Source organism: Tursiops truncatus, chromosome 15 (genome assembly GCF_011762595.2).
Source record: "Tursiops truncatus isolate mTurTru1 chromosome 15, mTurTru1.mat.Y, whole genome shotgun sequence".
NCBI classification, from domain to species: domain Eukaryota; kingdom Metazoa; phylum Chordata; class Mammalia; order Artiodactyla; family Delphinidae; genus Tursiops; species Tursiops truncatus.
Genome location: NC_047048.1, coordinates 57539972 through 57558496, shown reverse-complemented (window position 1 = coordinate 57558496; position 18525 = coordinate 57539972). Strand labels below are relative to the sequence as shown.

Sequence of the window (18525 nt, the reverse complement as noted above, 5' to 3'; positions counted from 1 at the left end):
TTAATTAGGAGGAAATAAAGGATAACATGGTATTTCCATTAGGAGAAAGATTATGCAATGAGAAAATCTCATGTTTTGCCAAGAATCCTTTACTATCTGTTTTCTTTTAGAAAAAAATTGATAAAAAATTTATACATGCTTACTTTGAATATATGAGAAATATATGTACAGATATTTAAAAGTCAGATTAGAGCTTGTGTGTATAAATTAGGTCACTTTAAATCTAACCCACTGTACCTAATTTCAGAGCCAGGGGCTGTCAGATTGCCAGCCATCTTGAAAGTCCCCCCAACCCAGATCCTCTCTGTGACCCACAGGTGGCCCTCACATGGATTCATCACACAAGGTGCCGCCAAATCATCGCATTTTTACACGTTCTTTTGTCAGATTACGGAGTTTCCACACCATTGTGTTATTGGGTCAGATGTTCCCATATCAAAACTGATGTTCATTTTTCATAATCTACTGCCATGTTTTTCAGAAAACTAAGCAAAACTCAACATGAAAAAGACAGTTCTAAAACTGAACACGGGGAAGAATGCTGGAGGGTTCTGAAGTCAAGGTCATGGCTCAAAAAGGGGCAGGACATTTGGATCATTAAATGAAAAGGCCCAAACGAGGTGCTCAAGGCTTTCTAGAGTGGGGTCAAGTGAGGAGACCAGGAAGGATGTAGGAAGCAACTTGAGTTTGAGTTCCCCAGTTTCCCAAAGCACCCCCACCCAATTGAGGCTTGACCCCCTCATTAGTATAGGACCTGCCTGGACACTGCAGGCCTCTGAGTTTGAGGCCACTGACCTCCTGTCGGAAATAAGCTCTTATTGTACGTCTGAGCTCCTCCCTGGGGGCAGAAAGGAAAATCCTAGGGAGTGGGGATGTGTACCTTCCTTTCTTTGGAGGGAGAGCTCACCTCACACACCCCGGTTCTGCTTCCTGCTGGGATGGAATACAGGAGCTGGTTCCAGTGGCCCTTCCTAGAGATAAAGGACAGAGTAGCAGCAGTCTGGGGAAGCCCCTTTCCAGGCTTGGAAAGATAACCCCATACCCCTCTCCCTTTGCTGGGCTAGGACTGACAGTCCTTTCCCTGGAACACGTCTGAGGTCACTACAGGTTATAAGGGACTTCAGTTAAAAAGAATCTGCATCATTTTCTTTCCTCCCACCTTTCCTTCCCAAAGGAAGGTGCTGGTTTGTTCACATGTTTCTCTCCCAATGGCAGGACACAGGGAGGGGTCTTGGGGTCATCTGGAACATAGAGGGCCTATCCCTCTTCAGACCCTAGAGACTGCATACCCATAAACACTTTTCCTTCTGTGGCTTCCAGTTCTGACCCAAAGCAAATTGTTGATGTTATAGGGGCAGTTCCAGCAAAGAAACATGACGGGAAATGTGGCAAAGGGTGGGGACCCACGCTCCTGGCACTCACATCCTCTCAACCAGAGCTGACTCAGGACCCACTGGAAAGCTGACTTCATGGCCTTTGGACTCTCTTTTACTGCCCCCCTCTTTGATAGTGCAACAAAATCAGCCTGTGCTTTTTCTGATTTTCAAAGCCTGATATCCATTTTGTGGATCCGGCAAACTCCAACTGAACAAACAAATTTGCTAGAGCTGAGGCCAACCCTCTCCAGTAAAGAGTTCTGGCTTAGGACATAGAAGTCAGAGCCAGGGCATGCAGAGTTGTCAAAAATCTGGGCAATTTGGGCTCTGAGGGAGGAAGACTAGGAAAGGGTGTGATTAAAGGCCAGGTCCTTGGGCTGAAAAACAAGGGCAGGGGTATGACCAGGTTATCTTGGACCAGTTAGTGGAGGGATGATGTGGGTGTCATTAGCAGGACTAGACCCTAGGATTGGAGGGATGAGGGGACGTGGCATTGGAGCTGTGTTCAGGGGTTTTTTTGTTTTGTTTTTTTTGGCTGCCCCACGTGGCTTGCAGGATTAGGGCCCAGGAATTGAACCCCAGCCCTCAGCAATGAAAACACAGAGTCCTAACCACTGGACCACCAGGGAATTCCCCAGGGGTCTTTAGACTTATGATCTGATACCAAAGTAGCTAAGAGACCCAAAACAATGATTCATGACTGGAAAACAGTTTGGGCGTGGTTAAAGGACCTGACTCTGGAATCTGGAAGGAAAAACAATGCTTCAGTGGTAGAGAAGGATACAGCAGAGACCTGAATAGAGACTAGAAGGAAGAGAAAGAAGTCAGGGAAGGGAGCTTTCACAGAAGCCAAAGGGAGTGATCAGTCAGAAGAGGCAGCCCAGCCCCCAGAGACCCGGGAAATTCCCTTGCTTCAGTGGGCATGTCTCCAGAACCTACATCATCCTCCCCATGCAACGAATCAGATCCTCCAATAAATCTACTAGGTTGATTGGGACTTATTTTTTCTCAAGGGTTGAATTCATGCAGAAATCCAGGTTGTGAAATTTAATTCCTTTCCAGACAGATGAGTGACTAAGGTACATAGCCTGAGCTTATTGAACAATTTATGAGAACAGAAAGACATGAAAACATGGGAAAAAATTGGTGTTTGAAAGTAAAACAAATTGATTATTCTTACTTAAATAAAGCCTTCTACTTTTTTATTCCATCTGATTACAAAGAGTGGAAAAAACATGTTTATTGTTACTGCCATCTTCACTCTCAAAAAGAGTATGGGGACGGGTGGGGGTCAAGACTTCTGAAACCCCCCCAGGAGGTGAGTGAGGTAGTGATCTGTGAGGAGGGGTGTCAGAATAAGGCTCCGCCCACAACCCCACCCACATAGGATTCCCTGAGTGTCCTCGGCTGCACCTGGTGTAACTTACTGCTAAATCTTCCCAGTCCCCCTCCCTGCCTTGTAAAGCTTCTCCCTCAAAAGCTGTTCTCTGATGCATCCTGAGGTGTCCTTACCCATTCTCCCCGCACACACAGAGGTTCTATTCTGTATACTCTGGGGTTTGTTGAGGAGCGACTTTTAGCCAAAGCCTCGTCCACACTCCTTGTGTGCTTATGCTATCTTAGGGTGGATTCCCTGGAGAGACAATGAGGCAGAGAATTGAGTGGCTTATCGGGGAATGAGGACAGGACTGGGCAGAGGAAGAAGCTGACCTGCAATGTGTTTGAGATCATTCAGTTTCATGGGGACCCTGGGATCTGGGATGACCCTGTGGAGTTGTCCCAGCAGAGTCCGGCTAGGGTTTTGTCTCCCCGTATCAATCAGTCGTTGGCCAGGAGGCATCCCTTGGGAAGTGCAGCTCCCTGTGGCTGAGAGCAAGTCTAGTGAGGAATTCATCTCTGCAGCTATCAGCAGCAGTTGGCTGGAGCAGCCCCACAGTATCCCCACATAAGGATTCTCCCTACAGTGTGTGAAGAAAGCTGACTGATCACAAGAGCCTTGCCCACACTCCCTGCAAACACACAGCTCCTCCCTGAGTGAGCCATCTGGAGCCTTCCTGTCGGTTCTTTTCCCAATGCCTGTCAGCACTCCCTGAACACATGATGCTTCTCCTGAGTCGGCCACTGGATGTTCCATAAATGCTGACTTATTGCTAAAGCTTCCCCACAGTCCCTACACACACAATACTTCCCACCTAAGTGCGTCCTCTTTGAGCACTGAGGGTTGACAGCTACCCACACTCTGCACGCATAAGGCTCCTGCCCTGAATGTGCCTCACTGCCTGATGAGGGTCAACACATCTCTGAAGCTTCACTCACACCCCACACACACATACAGACTACTCCCCGCATGTCTCTCTGGCGTAAGAAGAGGTTCGACTAATTGCTAAAGTCCTGCCCAGGACCCCTGCATACACAAGACTTCTCCTCTCAGTGTGTCCTCTGGTGTCTTATGAGACTTGACTTGTTGCTAAAGCCTCGCCCACACTCCCTGCAAACATAATACGTCTCCCCTGAGTGTGTCCTCTGGTGCACAAGGAGGAGTGATTTCTGGCTAAAGCCCCACCCACACTCCTTGCACATGTAAGGCTTCTTCACTGTGTGTGTCCTCCGGTAATTAACAAGGGTTGACACCTGGCTGAAACTTCGGCCACACTCACTATACACATAAGCCTTCTCCATTGAGTGTGTCCAATGGTGTCTGATGAGGTTCGACTTATCTTTAAAGCCTCGCCCACACTCCCTGCAGACATAGGGCTTCTCCCCTAAGAGGATGGTCTGGTTTGTAATGCAGTTTGATTTGGGGCTACAGTCTAGTTCACGTTCTTGACAGTTGACTGCTCCAGAGCTTGAGGTTTCTAATTCCTTCATTTCTTTGTCTGCTTGCAAAGGGTTTACCCTTTGGGCTGCGCTGGGCTCTATTTCTACCACTGCGCTGCCTTCTCCAGGACTTGCTGACTGTTCTCAGGGTGGGCTGGGCAATGCACGTAAGGGCCGTCTCTCCTCTGTCCTCGAGCACCAGAGTCTGGAGTCACCTTCTTTCTCTTGGCCTTCTGTGTTTTCACTCCAGCAGCTGTGAGCAGAATACTGCTGCCCCCGATGCCCCAGGCCAGAATCCCCCAGGTGGAAGTGATTTTCTACACACACACCCGGGAAGATCTGCAGCGTGTGTTAGCTGAGGAACCGCTGACAGAAAAAGGCCAGAAGGCAGGAAGAACAGGGGTAGATCTCTGGCTTTGGTTCTGCTGGAGAGAGAAGGTTTTCAGTTAGAGAAGCCCTAAGTAGGGCTGCTGGGCCGTTCTGCCTTGTCTTAGGACAGAAAGTGTCTTACTGCCACAACTGTAATTGACAATATACATACAACACAATTTGTTTCCCACCAATAATTCCTTTACATTCCACTTCTACACATTCCATTTTCTATTGCAATCCAGAAAATCCATAACAAAAGCATCTTCTATATGTCAGTCAGACTAGGAACCTTTTTGCTCTGCAAGTAGCCTCAACTACCCTTAGACTTTTCCTCTGACTAAATCATCTAAGTCTATATCACATTGATATAGACTGTCCACAACTCTGTTCTACTTGGAGGTAACAGTCTCTATGACCTATGTGGAAACCTCTTTCATGTCTTTTCTATTACAAAATAGAAGACTGATATACAAAAAAAGTCACTAGGTCTGAAGGCTTTCAAATGTAGGAAACAGTATATGAAACAGTGGTTAAAGAGACTGTATATGAAATAAATCTGAATTTCCAGTTGTCCACCCACAAACAAATACTAAAAATTTCTAAGTACTAGGTTCTCTACTAAAGTATTGTGGATTCAGCAGTGGACAGAAAGACATGCTCCATGATTTCAGGATTCTGGTACCTTGTGCCCAAACTAATCCCATTATAGTGACATCAGACGTGGCTATGGGATTTGCTTTGGCCAACAAAGGTTAGTGAAAAGTTAGTGCTTCTTCCAAACAAGTTTTAAGAGGCACAGTATGGTTCTATCATTGCTGTTTTCCCTCTTCCTTAAGAATCCCATGACCCAGATAGAGGCTGTTCCTTTTGCCTAGATCCCAGAGCCAGTAGAGCTGAACCAATAGAGCTGTATACCTGAACTGTAGACAGTAGATATTAAGTAAGAAATGAACATTTGCAAAGTTTGGGGTTGTTTGTTATCACAGCATTACCTAGCCTAAACTAACTGAAATATTTCCCCTATGAAAGCTTTAAAGATTATTTCAGGGAGTACCTTTGAAGAAGAGACATCATAACATGAACATGTGAAGAACTAGAGAAAGAGAGACTGGTTTAGGAGGAAAAATAGTATGATCTCAATTTATCTCAATTATCTCAAATAAGTTTGAGAATAAACTTGTGCTGTCTTGTAACCAAATAGAAATATGAAGATAAAGCACAGGTGAGACAGTGACAAAGAAAATGGATTCATTATAATAGGTGATGGGTAAAATCGGTGAAGTTCACAAACTGTTCAAGGGTGTGAATACTGACATAGAAAAAAAGAGAATGTGACACTAGTCCTATGGACGCTTACAGTCCAAAGAAAAGAAAAAAGTAAGAGAAAAGCCCACAAGAGACGTAAGAGGCAGGAGAACTGCAGGATATTGTGGTGCTGAGCAAGACAAAGGACACAACTTCAAGAAATGCAAGTGGGATCCAGGCATTCAATATCAAGACTAATCTGAACAAGGTCATTTTGATATTTTCCTTGGAACCCGTTAAACATATTAACACAGAGAAGGAAGATAATATGACAAGAGAAAAATAAAAACAAAATCTAGTTAGACTGACTAGCTAAGGCCAAATCAAAACACACAGAACCAGACTGAAACAGATGAATCCACACTTAATTAGATGGAGCTCAAACGAGATGAAATCAGATCAAAACATGTCAAAGAAGATGAAAATGAAAAAAGTAAACCTGATTAATCCATATCAGGGAAATAGCTATGCCATTTAAGGAAACACCTGAAGAAACTCCTGCCTAAAACTAGTTTGTGTCTCCAAAAATGTGATTTTTCTCTACCTGATTTATCTAGAACTACAGGAATATCTAGAACCACGCTATCCAATATGGTAGCCACCAGCTGTATGCTTCCTGAGCACTTCAAATGTGGCTGGTCTGAGCGAAAATGTGTTCTAAGTATAAAATAACAACCAGATTTTGAACACTTAGTACAAAAATAAAGAGTAAAATATCTAATTAATTTTTATATTGATTATATGTTGACATGAAAATATTTTGATATATTGGGTTAAATAAGATATTATTAAAATTAATTTCATCCATTTACTTCTACTTTTTTAAATGTGGTTACTAGGAAATTTAAAATTACCCACATGGCTCACATTATATTTCTACTGGACAGCACTGATTTAGAACAAGGGGTGGGAAAACTATGGCCCACAAGCTAAATCTGGCCCTCTATTTCTGCACAGTCTACAAGCTAAGAATGACTTTTAAATTTTTAAAGAGTTGGAAAAAAATCAAAAGAACAATAATACTTCATGATACATTAAAATTACATGAAATCCAAAATTCAGTGTCCACAAAAGTCTTACTAGAACACAGCTATACTCATTCATTTACCTGTTGTCTATGGCTACTTTAGCCCTACAAGGGCAGAGTTGAGAGTGGTTACAGAAACCATATCACCCACAAAACCTAAAATAGTTACTTTCTGGCCCTTTACAGAAAAAGTTGGCCAACCCCTGATCCAGAGAAATGTCACAATCAAAAGTATTTATCAACCTAGATTTAAAGAATCGATGTCAGTTTTTAAATAAATGAAAAAAATATGGCTTATGAAACTCAAAAGCCATACAAACTTTGATATTTAATGTTAACTTCTGTCTTAGAAGGCATTTCTCACTGCTCTCCCCTTGCATACTGTGCCTCCACTGTAGTTCCTTATACCCAGCAGGCACCCCAATTCCTTAGGGCCTTAGCACCGATGAGGCCCTCCACCTGAAATGCTCTTATCCTAGATACCTAGAGTTCTAACTCCCTTTGGTCAAATGTTACCTTCTTGGTGATTTCAAATACCCAGTTTCAAAATTCAGCCAGCCACACTCTCACACTTAATACTCCTTTATCCGGTTCTATTTTATTATTATTTTTTACTACGTAGTGCTTATCACCTTCTAACATACCATATTATAATATCCCTATATATGTAATAACAAAAATGGAGTATACCCTTTAAAAATTGTGAATCACTACGTTGTACACCTGAAACTTATGTAATATTGTAAATCAACTATACCTCAATAAAAAAGAAAATTAAACATATGCAAAAATTTTTAAATAATAATGTCCCTGAATATGAAGCTTTTTGTTAGCTGTCTCCCTACAGTAGAAAGTAATTCCCCATGGGCAGAGATTACCACTTCATTCACTAACATGTTCTAAGTGTCTAGAACATTTTCTGCCATATGGGAGGTGGTCAGTAAATCTCCACTGAATTAATGAAGGAAAGAACACTGCCTCACCAATGAGAGCAGATTCCTATAATTCTCCAGCAACACTTCTCTGTATAGGTCCCTCTGCTCAGAGCTCAGTCTCTTCCATTCTGCCTCTGTGAAGACCACAGCCACATCCCTGAATGTAACTGGTACCTATAAACAAGCAATAAATTAAGGGACATACAGCAAGTCCCCATCAGTCCTCCCACTATGAGGAACATAGCTGGTGGCCCCGGAGAGTCTGGATATGCAAGAAGTTGATCTAATTCTTTTCAGAGTACATGGTTCTCTGTATCAAGTTCTTCTGGGCATTATTACTACGGCTTTGTGTTAAAATCTGAGGAGCACATAACTGATGCATAAAACTCATTCCTGGCCCTCGGACGCTTTTGATTTCTTTGGAGAAATGATTTGTGAATCAATTTGAAAACCTAAAGCAGTGCTCAATGACCCTGAGGAATGGAGGAATTCTGAGATGAAGAGTAGGGCATGCACTGGAGAAGAAAAAAAGCATCATGTACACAAGGCTTGTGCTGGGCATTAGGGAATAGAGACGATTTAGAGGAGAAAATGAAAGAAAACGTCAACCATAGAGAAAAGCAGGAGTGAACAGATGGAGCCCGGAATAAGCATTTTTGAAGAGTTCGGGTTATACTAAATGGGATCTGCAAAATCTGTCTTTGCCTGGTATTTTAACCTTTTTAAAATAAAGCCCTCAATGCTTCACTCATCACGTAGAGCAGTACAGGTGTACCTCATTTTACTGCACTTTGCTTTATTGCCCTTCATAGACATCAAGTTTTCTACCATTGAAGGTTCGTGGCAACCCCAAGTCAAACAAGTCTATTGGCGCCATTTTTCCAACAGCATTTGCTCACCGCGTGTCTCTGTGTCAGATTTTGGTAATTCTCACATTTCAAATGTTTTTATTATTATTATATTTGTTACAGTGATCTGTGATGAATGATCTTTGATGTCACTACTGCAACTTGCTGAAGGCTCAGAGGATGGTTAGCATTTTTTAGCAATAAAGTGTTTTTTAAAGATTTTTTGGATGTGGACCATTTTTAAAGTCTTTATTGAATTTGTTACAATAATGCTTCTGTTTTATATTTTTGGTTTTTTGGCTGTGAGGCATGTGGGATCTTAGCTCCTTGACCAGGGATCGAACCTGTACCCCCTGCAATGGAAGGCGAAGTCTTAACCACTGGACCTCCAGGGTCCAATAAAGTATTTTTTAATTAAGGTATGTATATTGTTTTTTCACACATAATGCTATTGAACACATAATAGACTACAGTATAGTGTAAACATAACTTTTATATTCACTGAGAAACCAAAAATTTCACGTGTCTCACTTTACTGTGATATTCACTGTACCATGGTGGTCTGGAACCAAACCCACAATATCTCCAAGTTCTGCCTAGACTTCAATAAGCTTCCTGGAATGAAAGCAGGGCATTTAGCTTACTTTGCTTCCTAGCCCCAACCCCACTGGACATTCTCTAGGAGTATAACTTCGTGTCCACAGTGTATCAATGAATGAACAACTCATAACCAATAGGGGAAGATGAATTTACAATCCAGTGAGATTATAATTTAACTCATAGAACTGAAAAGTTGTTTTCATTTTACAGACCGGAAAATTTATTTAGGCTTTCTCTCATTCTTAAATTCATATATTCTTTCTTTCCCTTTCCCTCCTTCTCCCTCCCCTTATCTATATAATTTTTCTTTGAATATTGGACATTTTAGGTAAAATATTGTAGCAACTCTGGATACCAACCCTGCCATCTTCCTAGGTTGTGGCTGTCTGCTTGTTCATTTGTTTTGAGACCTGTCTGGATTAGTTCGATGAAGGTTATTTCCCTGAAGCAGTGGCTCCTCAGAGGGTGCAGCCTTGAGCAAACACACAGTCACCCAGACCTTCCCCCTCCTGACAGAGGGCTCTCTTGTGTCTCTCCTTGACTTCCCCGTTAAGCTTCCAGCAGGTCTGCCTCTATTGGTATCACACCCGACTGTTAGCCTCCACTATTGGTTGCTGATTGCTCTACTGTTTTCAACAATGTCCTGGAGTATAAATGGCTCCATAGTCTGATCCAATTAAAGTCAGATCCTTTTGCAGGGGTAATTTTGAGGCCAGTATTTGAGACTTACTCCGACCCGTAGGAGAGCTCCTCTCAGCAATTTCTTTCCCTGCTTTCTCTGTTAAACTTCCAGGTGATCTGCCATTTCCCTTGTTGCTATCACAGGCTTCTCAGTTTCCTCTTAATTGCTCACCACCAAAATCTCCACTGTTTTCAACAACACCCTAAGACTTCAACTTCCCTGCTCAGTTCCACACAAAGCCAGTCCCCTTAGGGAGCGCTGTAGAGCTCTCTGTTCCTATGGCCTGCCTCCCACCAGGGCAGGACCTCTGCACCACTACTCAGAGGTGGCACAGGACTGGCAGACCACTTCGCTCAGTGTGACACTCCTGCTCTAACAGTGGGGCACTGGGCAGGGGTGGCAGCTCCTTTTCTTCTCAGCATGCTTCTCCTAGCACAGGATCTCTGTCTGCCCTATGAGCAAGATGGGGAGAAGGCAATAAGGTCCCTCCTGATTCTTGACCACCTGTGCCTGAGACAGAGCTTCCATCATACAAATAGGGTCATCATACAAACAGAGATAGAAAATGCCAGATTTCTTGGCCATACTTGCCTGCCACACTGAGCTGGGGGGAATAAGAATTGCTGGTAGCTTGCCCCTCCCAGGGAAAAAGACTGGGAACTGGGGGAAGAAAGTCCCATCTTCTTAGCTGTACCCATTTGGAGTACAGCTTCCATTACACTGAGCTGAAGGGTGACCAGGAGGGAGCAGGTTGTGGGACAAATGCCACAGACTCTTGCTGATTTAGTAGATTTTCTTGAATAAATGTTTCGCTACTTGCCACATGTCCTTAAGAGCAATTTTGAGAGACTTTAAATAAATGTAACCCCAACTCACCAGTATTTTGGACTTTTCCCTCCTTTTCTTGAAGCCAGTCAGTCTTGTGAGAAGGCAAACCTAGAGAAGGAAAAAGAAGCTATGAGAAACTGGGGCTCCCATGGTGCTGCCAGAGCAGCTCCTCCGTGACTTGTGAAGAGGAAGTCGCCACTTGCCTGTGATCACAAGGCATTCGCAGTAAACCTGGAGCCCTGCTCCCCCTCTTCACCTCTCTGGACCCTCAACAGCACTCACCTTTTGCCTTGTGATTCTGAGTCGGTGTCTTCACAGTTTCCGCAACTTCCCTGTTCTCCAAAGGCAACATCTCCTCCCAGTCCTGCTCTCTCCAGGCAGAAGGATCAGGCAACATCATGGCCCCAGAGTCAGCCCCGTGTTTGCCTTGAAATTCTGCCAGGAGGCCTGGTAGAAATGATTTCATCTCAAGATCAATTTCTGCTGCCTGGTGTGATTCCTCCAAAACTTACTTATAAAAGCCCAACTTGTTGCCATGCAGCCGGGACCTGTGGGCCAGAGAAGCAATTTGACATTGCTGGGACCCTTACTGTGGGCCCTATGCCTGTGCCTCTTCAGCAGGGATCCTGTCCTCTCACACAATACACATAGAGTCTCAGTCCACAAGGTTCCTTGCTTTTTTTTTTACCTCATTCCTTTCTAGCCTGTAGGCCCTTTGTGGTAGATATCATCAACATTCCCAATTATTTGTTTCTCTGTATAATGCTCTGCCCCTGACGTCAGGCTTGGTCTCATGACTTGCCCTGGACAAGGAAATGTGACTGAAAGTGACAGTGCCACTTGTAAGCACCGCGTTATTCCACCATCTCTCATGTTCTGAGAACAGAGGAAAGGTAAACCTACTCTAAAAGAAAAAAAAAAAAACAAGGAGGTACTTCCCTGACAGTCCAGTGGTTAAGACTCCACACTTCCACAGCAGCGGGTGCACGTTCAATCCCTGATGGGGGAACTAAGATCCCGCAAGCCACAGGGCATGGCCAAAAAAAAACACACATAAAATCCAAAAGCCAGTAAGGAAGTGGTGGGTATATTTTATTACATATCAATTAAAAGGTTCAGTTTAACAAGGACCCCTTTAGGAAAGGTGGGGGGTGGGGAGCAGGGTTTAATATGTGTGTTTAATCTTTGATTGTCTTTTCATAAAAAATACTGCCGGATAAACAACAAGGTCCTACTGTATAGCATGGGAACTATATTCAAAATCCTGTGATAAACCATAATGGAAAAGAATATGAAAAAGAACAGATATACCTATAACTGAATCACTTTACTGTACAGCAGAAATTAACACAACATTGTAAATCAACTGGACTTCAAAAAAAATTTTTTTAAATACTGGAGGTATATATAGAAAAATAATAAAAATGATTATCTATGGGAAATAAACCTATCTTTGTTTGCAGTCATGACTGTATCCTAGAATCCAAAAGTCCAAATAAAAACTAGAAGTTGTAGCAGCTCATACAATTCAATATCAAAAAATCGCAGCTCATACAACTCAATATCAAAAAAACAACTCAATTAAAAAATGGGGGGACTTCCCCGGTGACGCATTTGTTAAGAGTCTGCCTGGCAATGCAATGGACGCGGGTTCAAGCCCTGGTCTGGGAAGATCCCCCATGCCAGGTAGCAACTAAGCCCGCGAGCCACAACTACTGAGACTGCATGCCACAACTATTGAAGCCCGTGCACCTAGAGCCCGTGCTCTGCAAAAAGAGAAGCCACCACAATGAGAAGCCCACACACCGCAACGAAGAGTAGGCCCCGCTCTCCACAACTAGAAAAAGCCCACACACAGCAACGAAGACCCAACGTAGCCAAAAATTAATTAATTAATTAAAAAAAAGAAAAAAGGGCAGAAATCTGCAGAGACATGGATGGACCGAGAGACTGTCATACAGAGTGAAGTCAGAAAGAGAAAAACAAATATCGTACAATATCACTTATATGTGGACTGTAGAAAAATGATAGAGATGAACTTATTTGCAAAGCAGAAATAGAGTCAAAGATGTAGAGAACAAACTTACGGTTACCAACGGGGGAAGGGAAGGTAGGTTGAATTGGGAGATTGAGATTGACATGTATAGACTACTATGTATAAAATAGATCACTAATTTGAGAACCTGCTGTATAGCACAGGGAACTCTACTCAATGCTCTGTGGTGACCCAGATGGGAAGGAAATCTGAAAAAGAGTGGATATATGTATACGTGTAACTGATTCACTTTGCTGTACAGCAGAAACTAATACAACATTGTAAAGCAACTATAGTCCGATAAAAATTAATTTTAAAAAAAGGGAAGATGTTTAGTGAAAACTGATACACAGTATGGCACCTAGAGACCTCAAATTTTCAGTATACACAGAACATGGACTGGATAAGAAGCATTGCCACCAATGAATATACAATTCTGCTTTCCAACTTTTTACCAACACTAGGAATTATCTAACTTTTTAATCTTTGCTAATCGAATACATTAAAAATATCCACTTTTTGGAAGATAAAATAAAATAAAATATAAAAAAAATGAGCAGAAGATGTGAATAGACATTTTTCCAAAGAGGACATGAAGATGGCCAACAGGCACATGAAAAGATGCTCAACATCACTAACCATCAGAAAAATGCAAATTAAAACTACAGTGAGATATCACCTCACACCTATCAGAATGGCCATCATCAAAAAAAAACACAAATAACAAGTGTTGGTGAGAACAGTTGATGGGAATGTAAATTGGTGCGCCCACTGTGGAAAACAGCATGGAGGTTCCTCAAAACACTAAAAATAGAAGTATTATATGATCCAGCAATTCCACTCCAGGTATATACCTAAAGAAAACAAAGACACTAATTTGAAAAGATACATGCACCCCAATGTTTACAGAAGCATTATTTACAACAGCCAAGATATGGAAACAACCTAAATGTCCATCAACAGATGAACAGATAAAGATGTGGTATACATGTACTACAATGGAATATTACTCAGCCATAAAAAGAATGAAATTTTGCCATTTGCAACAACATGGATGGACCTGGAGGGTACTATGCTTAACGAAATAAGTCAGAGAGAGAAAGTTTGTACCCAACATCTCCTCATTTCCCCTATCTGCAGCCCCTGGCAATCACCACTGTACTCTCTGCTTCCCTGAGTTCAGCTTTTTAAAATTCCACATATAAGTAAGATCACACAGTATTTGTCTTTCTCTGTCTGACTTATTTTACTAAGCATAATACCCTCCAGGGAATATAGCCAATATTTTATAATAACTGTAATGGAGTATAATTTTTAAAAATTGTGGATAACTATGTTGTACACCTGAAACCTATATAATATTATAAATCAACTACACCTCAATAAAAGAAAAACTAGAAGTAGTAAGTTAATTTAAATTTAGCAAGGTGGCTGGACATGAGGGGTCAACATACAAACATCAATTGTATTTTTAAATACTAGTCAGAAACAACTGGAGAGTTACATTTTAAAAACATTTCCAAAAATTCAAGAACATAAAATGTATAGGAATGAATTTGAAGAGATGTGCAAACATTCTACACTGAGAACTACAAAATGTTACTTTGAGAAATTAAAGACCTAAATAAATAGAGAGATATACTTAGTTTGTGGGCTGGAAAACTCAGTGCTCTTGAGACGTCGGTTCTAACCAAACTGATCTACAGATTCAACACAATTCCAATCAAAATCCCACAAGACTTATTTTTGTTGAAAACATCTAGCTGATTCAAAAAAATATTTGGAAATGAAAAGGACCTTGAATAGCTAGAATAACCCTGTAAAAGAAGACTTATGATAAATGGTTTCAAGACTTAGTATAGGGACTTCCCTGGTGGCGCAGTAGTTAAGAATCCACCTGCCAATGCAAGGACAGGGGTTTGATCCCTGGTCCGGGAAGATCCCACATGCCCCGGAGCAACTAAGCCCATGCACCACAACTTCTGAGCCTGCGCTCTAGAGCCCACAAGCCACAACTGCTGAGCCCGCGTGCCACAACTACTGAAGGCCACGCACCCTAGAGCCCATGCGCCACAACTACTGAAGGCCATGTGCCTAGAGCCCATGCTCCGCAACAGGAGAAGCCACTGCAATGAGAAGCCCGCACGCCACAACAAATAGTAGTCCCTGCTCACTGCAAACTACAGAAAGCCCGTGCGCAGCAACACAGACCCAACGCAGCTAAAAATAAATTTAAAAATTTTTTTAAAAATATAAAAACAACAGACTTAGTATAAAGCTGAAGCTATCAAGACAGTGTGATGTTGATTAAATTAACAGAAGAGACTGTCCAGAAATAAACCCACACTTACACAGTCAATGATTTTCAACAAAGGCACCAAAGCAATACAATGGTAAAAGGAGAGTCGATTCAACAAATGGTGCTATAAACAAGTACTATGTCAAACCTCAAAACCTCAAACCATACACAAAAAAAATACATCAAAATGGATCATAAACATAAATGTAAAAGCTAAAACTTTAAGCTTCTAGGGAAAAAAATCATAGGAGAATACCATCATGACTTTGGTGTAGGCAAAGAATTCTGAAACAGAACACAAATTCCAGTTGTTGGAGGTGATGGTTACACGGGAGTACATGTCTGTCAAAATCCATTGAAACATATACTTCAGATCTGTGTAGTTGGTTGTATATAAATTATACCTCAGTTTTTTTAAAAAGGGTAAATTTAAGTCCTTCTCAGTTAAGGACACATAATGAAACATTTATAAGTGAAATGATATGATGTCTAGAATTAGCTTTAAAATAATTCTGCAAAAAAAGGTGGGAGGCAGGGGTGGTATATGAAACAACCTTGAACATGAATTGATTATTGTTGATGCTGGACGATGGATTTGTAGTTTCTATGTGAAAAGTTAACCACCAAAAAAAAAAGGCATTAATTATGTAATTTTGTTCTTATGTTTTAACTTAGAAGAAAGCCCTCTGGCAGCAGTTACATGCTCCAAAGATGTGTTGTAGAAATTAACAGTGCAACTCTTATCCGTCACATGTAACAAAGAGAGGAATCATATGTGAGCGTAGGTTTGTTCAAATAAGTCAGTGCTGAGGGAATAAAATATTACAGAGATTGTAAAGCCCAGTGCCTGGCACAGAACAACTCCCAATAAGTGGTAGTTACCATCATTTTTTATTTTACAACAGCTGACACAGTCTTGGGAATCCAGCAGCCAGGATGAAATGTTGCTAGGGCAAGGACGGTGGTAACCTGAATGAGAGCACTTGTCTGGGGTAATATTCCCTGTTAAAGGCCTTTGCCCTTAAATCAGCCCTGGTATCCTACAGAAACAAGCAGGTCCTCTGAGCCTCAAATGGAACACTGCAGGGCACAAAACGTCAGGATGAGCAAAGGAAATTTGCCCAAGGTCTGGAGAACAGAAGACACTGCAGAAACATGGAAGGTGAGTGGTATCCACCTGCAAGAAGTCCTCTTGTTCTCTATACAGTCCTCTCTGGGCAGGCAGGGATGTGAGAAGGTGAACCTGAGGATGAAACAGGCAGTGTGAGCTTCAGGACTGTCTCTTGGCCCCCAGATACCAAGCTAAAAATCCCCAAGCTTAAAATAAGGGGTGCTCCTCTTCTTTAAAAAACAAAAACAGCCTCAGATCTGTCAAAGAAGAATGTAGACAGCTTCCTGGGGACACAGTCATATGTGGGCATCAAAATACAGCCTGTCCTGATATGCTATTAAATAGGAAAATCATCCTTTGTTACTAATAATAATTAACACTTACTAAACTCTTACTATACACCACAGACAATTCCAGGCACTGTACAACTTTTGTCTCCCAAAGGCCCGGAGTTAGGTCTTCTAATAAACTGAAGTGACAGAGCTAGAAAGTGCCTAGATTTGATCTCTAGCTGTGGAGTGCCATGGCCTTAGCCCGTTGGATGAGTTGTAATGTCAGTGATGGTCAACCCCTACCGGGTGTGACAGTTCTCAAAGCATATCCAAAGACAGGTTGAGGAGATGTATATGAAACAGGATTGTCTGTGAATTAATGAATGTTGAATCTGGTGATACGTCCATGTGAGTTTACTGTACTATTCTACTGCGTGGGTTTAAAATTTGACCTTACCCCAAAATTAAAGTCCTGATACCTGGGTTTCACCAGATCCCAGAAGTGATTTGGACAGTTGGCCAGCAGCCCTCAGAGGTCCCCACACTACCTAATCTGGGTAAGTCCCAAACTAGAGGTCTGAACCCCAACACATGAGGGAAAAGCATTCTAAGAGAGGGAGAATTAGCCAAACAAGCCACTTACATTACAACCAAATCTGGGATCTTTGTCATAAAGCAGAGTGGGCCCCGGGATGAGGACAAACCGTGGGACAAGAGATCCCAGAGAAGCAGACCTGCCTGCACTCAAAAAACTGCCTAGATGCAGGCCCCAGCGGTGCAGTGCACCATCACTGTAGGATGTCTGCCTCAGGCCCCAAACCTCCCCATTTTCTAAAAACCCAAGGAACTCCAGAGCCAAGACATTCCACCACCCCTTACGGATATTTTGCCCACGTCGAACTCACCCCCACCCACCGCCAACAAGCCAACGCAGAGCAGGGCCTGAGATGCTCTCTCCTCCACCCCACCTCCGCCCAATCACCATTGGGTCATATTCAGCCCCATCAAAAACAAAACTTGACATTCACGATCAGTCCTGGGTTCCCACAACCGTTCAGGGATGCGGGACGCACGTAAGTGCTCCCAGGCCAAACAACACCCAGGGACACATGGCCCAAGCCGCGCCCCCAGCCCCCATCACAAGGGATGTCTATTTGGCCCTGGCTGAACACACCCCTACACCCCAAATAAACGCCGGGGATGCGCACTGGAGCTGCCCCCTACTCGTAAATTGTTTGGCCCAGAATATACCCACCCCGTTTCCAAGAAAGAAATTTGAGTTCCAGGTCTCTCGCCCCAGCCGAGGAGTGAAGTTCCGCGTAACGCCCCGCAATTCAGGGATTCGCAGCTAGAGGAGTCACCCCATTTCCCCGCCACAAACGCGCACCTCGAGCCGCGCCCCCTCCTCCAAGCACGAAACCGCCCGAACCCGCCGGCCTGGGCCGCCGCACTCCCCCAGCAGCCGCACTCCTCCCCAACTCCCAACCCTAGGCCCTGCCCGGCCTATCCCCACCCTACTGCAGCAGGGGAGGGACACCGTGGGGCCACGGGCCCGGCAGGCCTCGCTCTCCAAAGAGGACCCGACCGCTCACCCCGCCCTCGGCCGCTCAACTACACCAGAACTACAGTTCCCAGAATCCTCGCGGACTCCCTTCCCGCTGGCCGTCCCAGGAGCCGCTTGTGGACCGCGCGGTTAATTTACCACGACAGTGGCTATGTAGTGACAGCCTACCCGTCTCTGTTTATAAACTACCCATGCATAAACAGGTAGTGGTTCCCGAATGAAATCTCTGTTCCCTCTGCCTGTTCGCTTGAAAGATTCCCCAGAAGCCTCTGCGGCCGCTTCCGTGACGGCTTCCAGGTCCACACCCTCGGCGTTCAGGGTCACCCGGCGAAGGCAGTTCCGGTTGGCTTGTGGAGGGTCCGGCTTCCGGTTGCGAGCGTCTCAGGTGGTTTTTTCCTCTCGTGACCAGGCTAAATTCCCTGGGCTTAGGCGCTAAAATATGCATGCCACCTTC

General features: G+C 43.3%; 1 protein-coding gene across 1 annotated transcript; it reads right to left on the bottom strand.

Moving 5' to 3' along the window:
* Positions 1–1013: 1013 nt before the first annotated feature.
* LOC117308103 (zinc finger protein 343) lies at positions 1014–17144 on the bottom strand. Its single transcript, XM_073792798.1, is given in 5 exon segments — positions 1014–4618; positions 10839–10898; positions 11073–11237; positions 16302–16367; positions 16965–17144. Coding segments are annotated over 3 exon segments (993 nt in total). The 5' UTR covers positions 11191–11237; positions 16302–16367; positions 16965–17144; the 3' UTR covers positions 1014–3803.
* Positions 17145–18525: the final 1381 nt, after the last annotated feature.